Source organism: Apteryx rowi, unplaced genomic scaffold (assembly GCF_003343035.1).
Source record: "Apteryx rowi isolate R43461 unplaced genomic scaffold, aptRow1 scaffold_961, whole genome shotgun sequence".
Taxonomy (NCBI): domain Eukaryota; kingdom Metazoa; phylum Chordata; class Aves; order Apterygiformes; family Apterygidae; genus Apteryx; species Apteryx rowi.
The window spans coordinates 2,104-13,446 of record NW_020451273.1 but is presented as its reverse complement, the minus strand read 5'-3'; the positions used below and the strand labels follow the sequence as shown (position 1 = coordinate 13,446).

At 42.3% G+C, this 11,343-nt stretch overlaps 1 protein-coding gene across 1 annotated transcript in view; it reads left to right on the top strand.

Annotated features, from left to right (window-relative positions):
* CHD1L (chromodomain helicase DNA binding protein 1 like) overlaps positions 1-10,899 on the top strand; it is a 22,864-nt gene extending 11,965 nt beyond the window's left edge. The window contains 11 exon segments of the mRNA XM_026054721.1: positions 448-542; positions 1,019-1,115; positions 2,581-2,654; positions 3,990-4,100; positions 4,284-4,398; positions 4,828-4,981; positions 6,064-6,229; positions 7,579-7,724; positions 8,099-8,262; positions 8,967-9,175; positions 10,268-10,899. Coding sequence (XP_025910506.1) covers positions 448-542; positions 1,019-1,115; positions 2,581-2,654; positions 3,990-4,100; positions 4,284-4,398; positions 4,828-4,981; positions 6,064-6,229; positions 7,579-7,724; positions 8,099-8,262; positions 8,967-9,175; positions 10,268-10,425 — 1,489 coding nt within the window. The 3' untranslated portion in view covers positions 10,426-10,899.
* Positions 10,900-11,343: the final 444 nt, after the last annotated feature.

Sequence of the window (11,343 nt, the reverse complement as noted above, 5' to 3'; positions counted from 1 at the left end):
TATCTATTTTTTTTTTTTTTTTTTTTTCACCTCACACACATGCATCCCTTAACTTCCTGATTCCTCTGGAGATCCTGACTGTGCTGATACTTTTTTGTTAGAAAAGTTAAATGAGCTGCACCAAAATATTTTTGATGATTTCAAGATCTATAAATCACTCTTAGAAAAATGCTAGTGAGACTTAGCAGGGTGTCCAGAAACTAAGTGTTTGACAGGGCAGAGTAGTTTTCATCAGGGTCTTATTTCTAAATGCTTGTTTCAAAAAACATGTGGGAAAAACTGGTCTATGAAAATGGATGTGTTAGGATTGAGAGTGGAAATCCAAATGCAAGTTATGTGTAGAGAGATACTCCACATCAGTGCTAAAGCACAAACATTCCCAGTCACACCCACTGGTGGAGTGTGGGCTTTCATGCTCACTTCTTTTTCCATGCCACTCTGTGTTCCAGATGCATTTGAAAGTGAAACAGGAAGCAAAGTAACACTTCAGAATGTCTTAGTTCAGCTTCGGAAATTTGTTGCACACCCATATCTTTTCAATGGTAAGAAAACTCTTTCTCTCTTTTGAAATAGGAATAAATCAGTTTCTAGACACACCCAACAGCTTTCTACAAATGCTTGACAGTGTAGTGCTTAAAAGAAGCAAATAAAAAATAATGTTATACATGAATCAGAACCAGCTCTGAGCTTGTGACCAGTTCCAACATATGACAGTTCACTAATGATGAGGAATAAAGTGGAGGGCTACGTGAAGCTGGAGTTTCTTCCTTTAACCCTCCAATTGCTTTCATGTCAGCACATTTTCTCACATCTAAACAATGATATCACGATGCTTTGTACTGAAGTGTTCTTTAGAGAGAGAGAAGGACCATCACTTTTCAAGCAAGCATCCTGGGTGTATTGGGGGTCTGTTTGGCAATGTTTGGCAATATTTGGCAGTGCAGACACGCTAAGGTTGACCATGAAGTTCTTACTTGTATAATATTAGGGCTGCTTCTGAAAATCCTTTTTGTTCTAGGTGTTGAGCCAGAGCCCTTTGAGATTGGAGACCATATTGTTGAAGCTAGTGGCAAGCTGTACTTGTTGGATAAACTCCTTTCATTCTTGTATGCTGGGTATGTTATGTTGGGGTGAGGAAGACTGGGTGGGGTTGGCATAGGGACAAAAGGTAAATGAGGAAGAGGAGCTACCTTGTTTAACCATAACTTCTGCAGGTATTCACCCCAATACAAACACTGCCCTAATTAATGTGTGTTATTGACTATCCTAAAGTAGTCATTTCAGTATAAGGGGCTGCATTAGAGATGGTAGAGGAACCTCAAAGATTTTGGAGCTTCCCTTTAAACATTTAGCTAATTCTGTCGCATGTTCTCATATTTGCTAAATTTATGCTGGGAACCTGGGGGAATAAACATGTGACATGGTGTTCAGTACATCCGGTTTGATCATGGGTTTCCTGTGGGTAGCCTCCAATGCATCAGTTCGGTTCCTTTGCGCTACCATGCCTGTCTGAGCCCCAGAGGCAGAATGCATAGTGAGCGTGAAAAGGAAATTTGGTGCAAAAAACAAGAATAAGCCAAACCCTGAAACACAAGCAACCTAAACCTTGGAAATGGCATTCAGAACTCTGATCTTGATTTTGAGCTTTGGCGACTTCAGAACATGGAACCCAAGGACTTGGATATTTCCCTCCAGCTCTGATGTGAGGCAAATCAAACAGCAGTTTGCGTTCCTGTGCAGTCTGTGCATCAGTGCCTCCTGCATGATACAAATTCTACCTCCTCTCTTAACTGGGCTGCTGTTTCCCTCTGTCTACTTCCAAAGGACAGAGCTTCTGTAGACCTTGTGACAGTCTGATGTGGCCAGAGGGCTTTTTCTTGCTGCTGTACAGCACCCTGAGTGGTTGCTTCTCTCCCTTGGATATTTCTGCCACATGAGCAGCCCTCTACAGCTTCTAGACTTCAAAATACCTGTATTCTGCTCAACAGTGAAGCCTTGTTTAAACAGCACTGTAAAACAGTCTGAGGCCTAGAGCAGAAGCTGGAAGGAAGGAGAGTTGATTTCTCACTTGAGCTCTGTCTACAATGGTATATGATCTTTGAGGGTCATTTGTTGGAGAAGGAAGTGCTCTAGTGTCCCAGAGATGCTGAAATTATATTTTCCCAGCAGCTAAGATACTTTGTGCTGTGATTTGAGGACAGTCTAGTGTGTCAGGTTATGTGGTGAGGGAGACCTCGTGGTGCTAAGTTGAAGCTGAGGAGTGCATTTTTTAAACAGTATCCTTTGGATCCTCATTAGGGAGTACCCAGCCAGCGGTAGTGCTGTGCCACAGCCTCGTCAGCTCTGCATGACTCTACACTCCAGATATGACAACTGGCAATGGCAGATGAGGCTGACTGACTGCATCTGGATGCGGGGCTCAGTGTGCAGTGAGGGAATGGGCCACGACTGCGTGAGGCTCAGTGTGCAGAGGTGGTGAGATCTTACTTACGTAACACCACCTTGTTAAGCTATTATAACCCCTATACTGCTCTGTGAAATGCTATCACAGTATGTTGAAATCTCACTTTCTTCTTCCAGTGGCCATCGCGTCTTGCTCTTTTCTCAGATGACTCAACTGCTTGATATCCTGCAAGACTACATGGACTATAGAGGTATACTCTGCACGCTTTGGCAACAGAGGGCTTATCCTAATGATCTCTGACATATGCTCTTCCTCTGTCTTTGGCTGATCTGCCCAGGTTGGAGAAGGGACTATGATGGGGATTTATTGCTTCTTTGTAGTTAGAAACTGTATTGTTGCAGTCGAGATGCGGGGCTGTGAGTTGGGGGGTCCCAAGTTCAGCTCTTTGCTGTGCTACCATCTGCCTGAAATGGGCTTGCACTTCAGTGTTGTTCTTAAAAGTAGCTTCAGCTTTGGTTCCTTGATAAAATGGGCCTTAACAGATGGCAGGGTAGTAATGTTTCTTTATAAGGATGTGTTCAGTTATGTGCCTGAGTCCTGAGGTTTTGTGGGTGTGGGGTCAGCAGTCATAAGAATAAATCCAAGTTTGGTGTCCATGAGCAAAGAGCCCTGTTGGTTTCAGAAAAGTTGTATCAGGTTGTCTGGAGGCACTAAGCTGGTTTCCACTGACCAGATATGTCAGTACAGTGATATTTGAATACTTGTGCTGGCTGAGAAGAACCCTGTGCTACAGGGACACATTCTCCTCTTCTTTCAGCAGGTATTAATTGAAGTAATTGCACTGAAGGCAGTAGGCTTGCTCCAAATTTAGTGTGTCCAGCATACCATGCAAATTGGGCCACATTCGTACCAGGAAATGAATTTTTTGATTAAAACGGTTTCTGGCAGTGGGTCCCCAGCATGTCTACAAGGGCAGATTGGATCAGACCATTTTTGGCAAGGTTACCAAAGTGTTCTTGGAACATTTTCTTTTGTTTCAATCCACATGGCTTCATGCCTACTTAGGATTCCCATGAAAGAGGCTTTTATTTGGTGTTTATGGTTTTGAACAACTAGTGTGGAATAAAGCCAAATGCAAGACCATATCCCATGCTGCTTGCTCACAGGAAAGCACACGTTGAAGGCAGTGGGAGTTTGCCTGAGGAATACCCAATAGTTGGCCTGTTTTGTGAGGCCAACAGCCAACACTGCGTAGTCTGAAATGGAACTGTGTGCTAACATTCTTTTACTTTGGCTCTGAATTTTCCCATTTTATTTCCAAGCAGTAAATTAAAAGCTAAGAGTCTCTTCTTCAGACTCAGCTAAATTACCCTTTGCCAACAGTGGATCTGGAAGCGTGCGTCACTGCTTCAGGTTATACCAGGTTTATTTGGAAAAGAAGGGAGGAGTTGAGAGCAATAAAATAAGAATCAAGGCAGAAGGATTTGGTGTAAAAAGATTCAGGAGGGAGTCTGTGGAGAAAAACGTAAGAGGGGTGAGAGCATAGACAGAGTTTCAGAAACATACGTGTTGCTTGTTCGGAAAGGCTACAGCTACGAGCGTCTGGATGGTTCTGTTAGGGGTGAAGAGAGACACCTTGCCATAAAGAACTTTGGTCAACAGCCCATCTTTATCTTCCTGCTGAGCACCAGAGCAGGTAAGTCAAGAAAGGGAGACACAAACAACCCTAGATCCTTGTGAGACTCAGATTTGGGGTTGAGAAGTGGATTGAATTTGATGTAGCTGATCAGATCAGACAGAACCTTGCATGGCATAAATTCTCTAGCTGCTCCTTTATTTTCTGCTGGCAATATTATTTTGTGACCTTCTTTCTTCTTAGGTGGAGTTGGCATGAACCTGACAGCAGTGGATACAGTTATTTTTACTGATAGTGATTTTAACCCACAAAATGACTTGCAAGCAATAGCAAGAGCTCACCGGATTGGTCAGCACAAGTGAGAAACATTGGTACTTCTGGTTTGGTTGCTGACCCTCTTGGTCTCAGTATTGCTTTCCCTTTCCATAGGCAGTGGAGGGTTTAAGGACAATAGACTGAAGGGCAAAGAAGGAGAACAGAGAGGGTTTTATGTCCTTGTTTTCTCTTGCAGCCTCATGCAGTTCTTGTCATGTGTCCAGGGTGGGAGCTTTGTAGATGAGGAGGAGAGGGAATCTGGAGGTTTGCTGCATACTTGCAGTGAGCATTTCTCCTTGTGTCAAGGAACGGTTGTATCAGCATTACATTTCTGCTGATTATCTTTCCTGATTTTGCTTTTGCCTTTGTCCATACCAAACGATTGGATGATGGGTTAGTGCCCCATGCAAGGAAACAGTTTTAGTGCACCTCAAAAAAGGAAAATAACAACAACTTTCTTAAACTTTGCAAGGCCTGTAAAAATTATCTGCTTGGTTGGGCAAGATACAATTGAAGAAATAATCTACCGAAGAGCTGCTTCCAAGCTCCGGCTGACAAATGCCATTGTAGAAGGAGGTCAGTTTGCTCTGGGAGCACCCAAGCCTCAGGGAGCAGCAGAGTTACAGGTAAAATATAGCTGTGCCCTCAGTTTGACTCCAGTAATGTCTTTAGAAATGTACCCCCTATATGTATGTCTGACTTGGACCTATTCATACACTTGTTTGTGGGAGGAGATGTACGTTATGGACATGATAGCTTGTTGCATGTGTCTTAAGAACCACAATGACATCCCAGGTTCAGACAAGGTCTGAAATTTGAAAACAGGTGTTATAATGTTGAGGTTCATCCGTTGTTGAAAAAGGGTGTGTTTTCTGGGAGAAGAGGGAAAGGCAGAACTTCACTTTGTTTTATTTGTGTATTTTTAATTATGACAGGTCTAAAATGGAAGCTGGCTCATTGTTTTCTAGGAACTTATCTGTCTCTCTCGCTTCTCAATTGCAAACAGAGCTGACAATAGGTGCTTTGCCAGCTTTTGATTGCCAGTCTGAAACTTGGGCAACTTTATGTTGACCTTTTGGTAAATAAAATTTCTCAGGAATCAGGGCATAATATGTAGTTCTGACCTGAAAGCTGAGGTTTGTGCTAAGAGTTTGGGGTTGCAAACCTTAAGCAAAGTGAAATATAGAGGAATATATACCCTGTGTGCAGCTGAGCCTAGGGGAGGGTTGGAAATTGTATAGCATTTCCCCCCCTCCCCCACCAGCATGTATCTCCACAATTGTGATTTCCATGGAAGAAGTGGAACTGAGCCCATAGGAAATTCCATGCTGATATTTTTCTCCGGCTGGGCTTTTGTGGGATTTAAGCTTTTGTTTTAAAGGAGTAGAGGGAGAAAGGAAGCCTGGCATTTCTGTCTATGAAGAAAACTGCTTGAATGCAGTTAATACAATGCTATCATGTCATACAGCTAATGGAGAAAAATGACCATTTAAATCTAGATGAGTATTGCTGAGGGAGATTTGTCATAGAGGTCTATCCCATCAAGTGTTGGGAGAACTAAGTGTGAAACAGTAAGTGTTTTGACAGGTAACATTAAGGACTAGATTGCTTCACTTGCACATCCTTTGCATTTATGCCTGAGAAGCTCAAGAAACTGTGATTGAATTAGGAGATGTTAATACTGAACTTCCCCCTCTCTTTGTTAAAGCTGAGTGAAATCCTGAAATTTGGCTTGGATAAATTACTCTCATCTGAGGGGAGTACTATCCAGGATGTGGAGCTAGAAAACCTCCTTGGAGAAACGAAAGGAGGGATGTGGGTAATGGATGTTGTGCTGCCACACAAAGACGAGAGTGAAGAGAAGGATACAGAGAGTAAGTTAAGAATCTAAATATCTAATGAAATGCCTGACACTTGGATGCCAGTAGAGAAGGCTTCCCAGACAGGGGTGGCGTTTTTCAGGCAACAAGAAGTAAAGTGGACTTGTAATTAAGCAGGTGACTTGGATTTTGTTTGTGGCCTATTTACAAGTTTAATTTATGAGCCTTTATTGCTCTTTTTCTTCTTGTTTCCTTGTTTGCCTACCTGTAAAATAATGGTAGCAATATTTTCCTCATGAGGTGGCTGGGGGGGGCAGAATTCCTTAATGTGCATTAAGTATTTTCAGACTTCAGATGAAATTCATGAGAAAAAGTGAAAGAGTCAATCTGCAACTGCAGTTATTCCCACAGAGAACTGTTAAGATGGAACTACAGTTTTAGAGATACAACAGTAACGTAGGGAAAGACTATGTAGCAGGTGTTCTGTATTTGTCTCCAAACAAAAGATTATTGGCCATGAAAATTACCAGTTAAAGTGATCTTAAAGAATTCCAATATGTGAGATAAGAAATGCAGAGTCATGGAGTCTAAACAACTACAACAACTCTACTCTATCTTGAATACTCTACCTTCCGATCCAAATGTCGCACAATTACGGTAAAGTCTTTGTAACCCTGTATTATATGAGAATAAATTCTAAGGATATTTTTCCCCCTTCCAGTGTCATGATGAGAAAGGCTGAATTTCTATCTTGAACACATGATGGAACTTAAATATAGATCTGTGACTGAAGCAGAAATATGGCCCTACAGGATAGGTATTGCGTGTCCTGCCAGCAACAAGTAATTCTTTGCTGGCAGTTAGCAGGTGATATTTTCTGATGATAACTTAAAGAGGAGCAGTGGTACCATACTCTGTAATAGCTATTAGAAAAATGGTTGACCTGATGAGCAGTAACTCTGTATTTCCAGAGTTCTGTGCTTTTTATTTTGTTTGGGAGCTCAAAAAAAAGGTATGTTATCCATTTACAAGAGTAACCCTGCAAATGGATAGCAAAGCTAAATGGATTAACTGCTGGAAGAGGTGGAGTTACCAAAGAGAATGGTGTTAGAGCCACAACTTAAAACAGTTAATTGACTGAAGCAGGCAAAAGGTTCTTTGCCAATATAAATGCCTTAACTGAAAAGATTTTGTCTGACAAGACAAATCTTGATTCTGTTGTCTCAACAGGATGCTGACACTGGCTATACAGAAAACTATGAGTGTAAACATGTCCTTTTTTATAGAGGTTACAGCAGTGTCACAAAGAAGCCCTTTTTTTTTTTGTTTGTTTGATCTCACAAAGTATTTTAAGTGTTAGCCATTTTTAGTTTTTATTTACACTTTTTAATTATTTTTTAAAGATCACATGTACCTGTATGAAGGTAAAGATTATTCAAAAGAACCCAGCAGAGAAGACAAAAAAGCATTTGATCAGCTTTTGGATTTTCAGAAAGCCTTGATCGAAGAGACCCACAAGGAAGGGAGAGCTCTCTGGAACAAAGCAAATGTAAGACAAAAGACATGACTAGGCACATGATGCTCTTAATTGCTTGTGGAAAATGAGGTTGACAGTTTTCCCAGTTTGCATACAGCTTGCAGAAGATGTTAAAAGATGTGGATACAAATGTAATGAGATGGCTCTTGAATCTTGAGGGCTGGATGATCCAATGGTTCTGATTACAGATCAGATGTTTAATGTGCAGGGCAGTAATTTAAACTTAGGTCACAAAAGCAAGAATTATGTGACAGTTGGGATCTGATGACAAATACCTGGAACAAGTAGACAAATGGGAAAGATACATGGGGTGTTAGGTAAGGTGGGCACCAGACAAAGGTTTGAGATGAGCAGTTTGTTTCTGTGATACTTCCTTCTTTCTCGAGGTCCTTCTCATAGGTCTCCGTGAACAGTCATCCAGGAGGAAGCACTCACTGAGCACAGAGGAGCTGGAGGCTAGGAGGAAGAAGCACCAAGAAGCAGCAGCTAAGAGAGCAAGGCTAGTGGAGGAAAAGAGGAAGGCAAAAGCAGAAGCAGAACACAAGAAAAAGTATGTTTTGTACTGCATCTACTACTTATAAACTGGTGTCTGTTAACACTGTGCTCTGGAAATGTGTGTCTGATTGACAAAAACAAGTCATGCCCTCTATCCTCTCAGGCAGATGGGACTGGGAAGGAGGGGAGGAGAGGGTGACAAAATGGCTGCAGGCCATGTTTCTGAGAGTGTGCTCAAATTGCAGAATATAGGGATGTGAAGTGGGAAAAATGACTTGAGTGCCTAGCAAGGGGCCTGCCTTCACATCTAATTTAATTCATAGAGATTGGCATGAACAAGAACCCTATATCTGAATGTACACCCAACTTTTAGGAGAAGTTTTTCCTGAAACTGTTGGCCCTTATGTGTTGTTCTGACATCTGTGACCCTCTTCATTCTCCTCGCTTCCTCGTTCTTCTTCTTTGTTACCTCTCTAAATAACTCCTTCCCCTTGTCATATACTCACTCTTTCTGTTCCTTCAGTCAGCTTATCACACCGACACATGCTGTTAATAGCACAGATAATAACTGTGGTAATCTCAGACCCTGTCTAAAATAGGGGAGGAGAGCAGACAGAATGCAAGTCTGAATCTAGAGTCTGAGATTTGTAACTCAAGACCCCATCTCCTGTGTTTCACTGCAATGATTTAAAACACAAGGTGCATGTCCCACCTGCCTTTCATTTTCATTGAACCTCATCTTCTTTTGTTTTGTTTCAGGGTGGCCTGGTAGAAGGCAAATCATTACACATCTGCTTGTCTCCCTTCAGAGGAGAGTGATTCTGAGGAAGAGCTTGAGGAGGAGGATGCTGGGCTAACTGTGGATTTAGATTACAGAGACCCAGACCTGAACTGTATCAAGTACATCATGGGAGATGTCACCCACCCCACAGCAGAAGAGGAGGATGTTATCATTGTCCACTGCCTAGGTGGGACTCAAAACAACAGGAACATTGTTGGGTGGGGAAATGGCCTGAATTGTTCCTTCTAGCTCAGTACCTTCTAATTCCCATCCAGATTGAAATACTTTGGGTCTGAGTGCGACATGCCCTTGAGCAGGGCGGAGGCAACACGGACTCCAGCTCCGTTTTGTATAACCCACACAAGTGCTTGGAAGGGGTACATGGGGATTTTCATGCCCTTTCTGTGGATTTCTGGAGGAGCCTCTCAAAAGGTGCATTGTGCCTTGAAGTTGCATGAGTCTGCAGCCAAATGAGGACAGTGCCTCCGGAGATGAGGGCCTTCTATTCATCCTGTATAAGCTGTAGGCACTGAACTGAGATACTGAAAATCAGCTTCCTTATATAGCCAGCAGATAGAGACAGACACTTCCAGAGGCTGAGATCAGAGCTGCCCTCTTGTGGTGCCTCTCTTTATGCTGAGCAAAGGGCTATAGACTAGTCTCCTAATTTAAGGGCTTCTGTTAAGACACTAAAGCTGAGGGGCAGAAATTCAAGCTACAGAGCTTCTCCTGAGTCACTGTTGGAGCTGTTTCCAGACCAAGGCTGTAGTGGAACATTGTAATCTGTTTGGCTTAATTTAAGCTCAGCATGAAAACTCCTGTTTAAAGTAGAAATATCAAGCAAAAGTAAAAGTTCTCAGATTACAAATGAAGTTAATTTAGTTACAAATTACAAAACAAAAGTTACAAATTAGTTCTCTGAAGCACAGGCAACCAATCTGGGGTCATAATGGATTCATGCTTTCCCTGAATACAAGGATACTGACAGGTTTATATGATAACCTCCATGATTAGTGCTCAGATGTACATCTCCACTGGGCAGTAAGAAGGAATTCTTCCTGCAGCGTTTTTCAAAAAACTGTGGCAAGTTTGTTTTTTTCAACGGCTCAGGTTTATCCTCTAGGATGGTCTCCTGAGTGCTGTTCAACTTCAGTTCATGTATGGTTCCCATATCTGTCTTTGATAAACATTCATCACATTTGACCAGAATAGGTGCCTTGCCTGCCATGGTGGTCTTCAACCTCAGTTTCTAGGAATCTAACTTGTCGTTTCACTCTAGATGACTCTGGCTGCTGGGGAAGGGACGGTTTATTTACAGCTCTGGAGACTCGTTCTGATCAGCCAAGGAAAATATATGAGATGGCAGGAAAGATGAAAGGTAAGAGATTAAAACATGACCTTAGGCCTAGATACTTGAAAGAGCTTCAATCCCATTGATGTCGCAGTGGTGAGGTACCTGAATACCTTGATGGTGATGGTTTTTCTTCTTTCTCTAGGTATTAGCATCCCTAGCTCTGAAAGTAGGAATACAGAGAGTGTGCTTTAACTTAACTCGTTTGGAGTGTGAGAACTCTGCACAGGGGTTGGTCATTCTGATCTATTCTGCAAGTCATTAAAAAAAAGCCCTTGTCCATTACTCACAGGATTTTTTTCACTGTATAAGACAGAGCCCTGCATCTTCTGTCAAAGTCCTTTTAAGAAGGATGAAAGCCACCTCAGGCAGTATGCAACTGAACCTTTGGTTCCTCCAAACACTAGTTTTCTCCTGAGCATGTTAAGAAATGTGAGCTACATTGAAGAGCTGGTAAAGAATGTGCATCTTGCTGTAGATCTGTAGATGGATCTGTTGTTTTCTTAATTTCCTGGTGGAGGTTTTTTTTTTATTATTTTTAACTTGTTTCAGTATCTCTACTTCCATTTGTGGCCTCGGACTGTTTATGCGAGGGGTAGGGGAGGGAAGGGGGATGGGGACCCAAGGAAATGGTAGTGTGTCGCGGTCCGCGGGAGTGACGGGAATGAATCATACGCATTCACAGAATGCAGGTTCAATTCCATCTTTATTCAGCAATTTGCCTATTTTATAAGTACAAGTATTCGGCGCTCTGGCCCTTGATTTGTGGTTCATACAGATTATGTCACAGGTAGCCAATCATTGCACCGATCACGCACACAGCGGTCATGCCTCGTACCTTGCTACTTGTTTGGCAAAGCTGTCTAGCCCTTAACCTTGGTTCCCACTGGCTTCTGCTAGTTTATCTGTACTTTCTCAGGATGTATCATTCCCAGCTGCACCGGTGTCCTTGGTAAACTACTTCAAAGCACATAGCAGCAGCTACAGTCTGAGGCCTAAGGCTT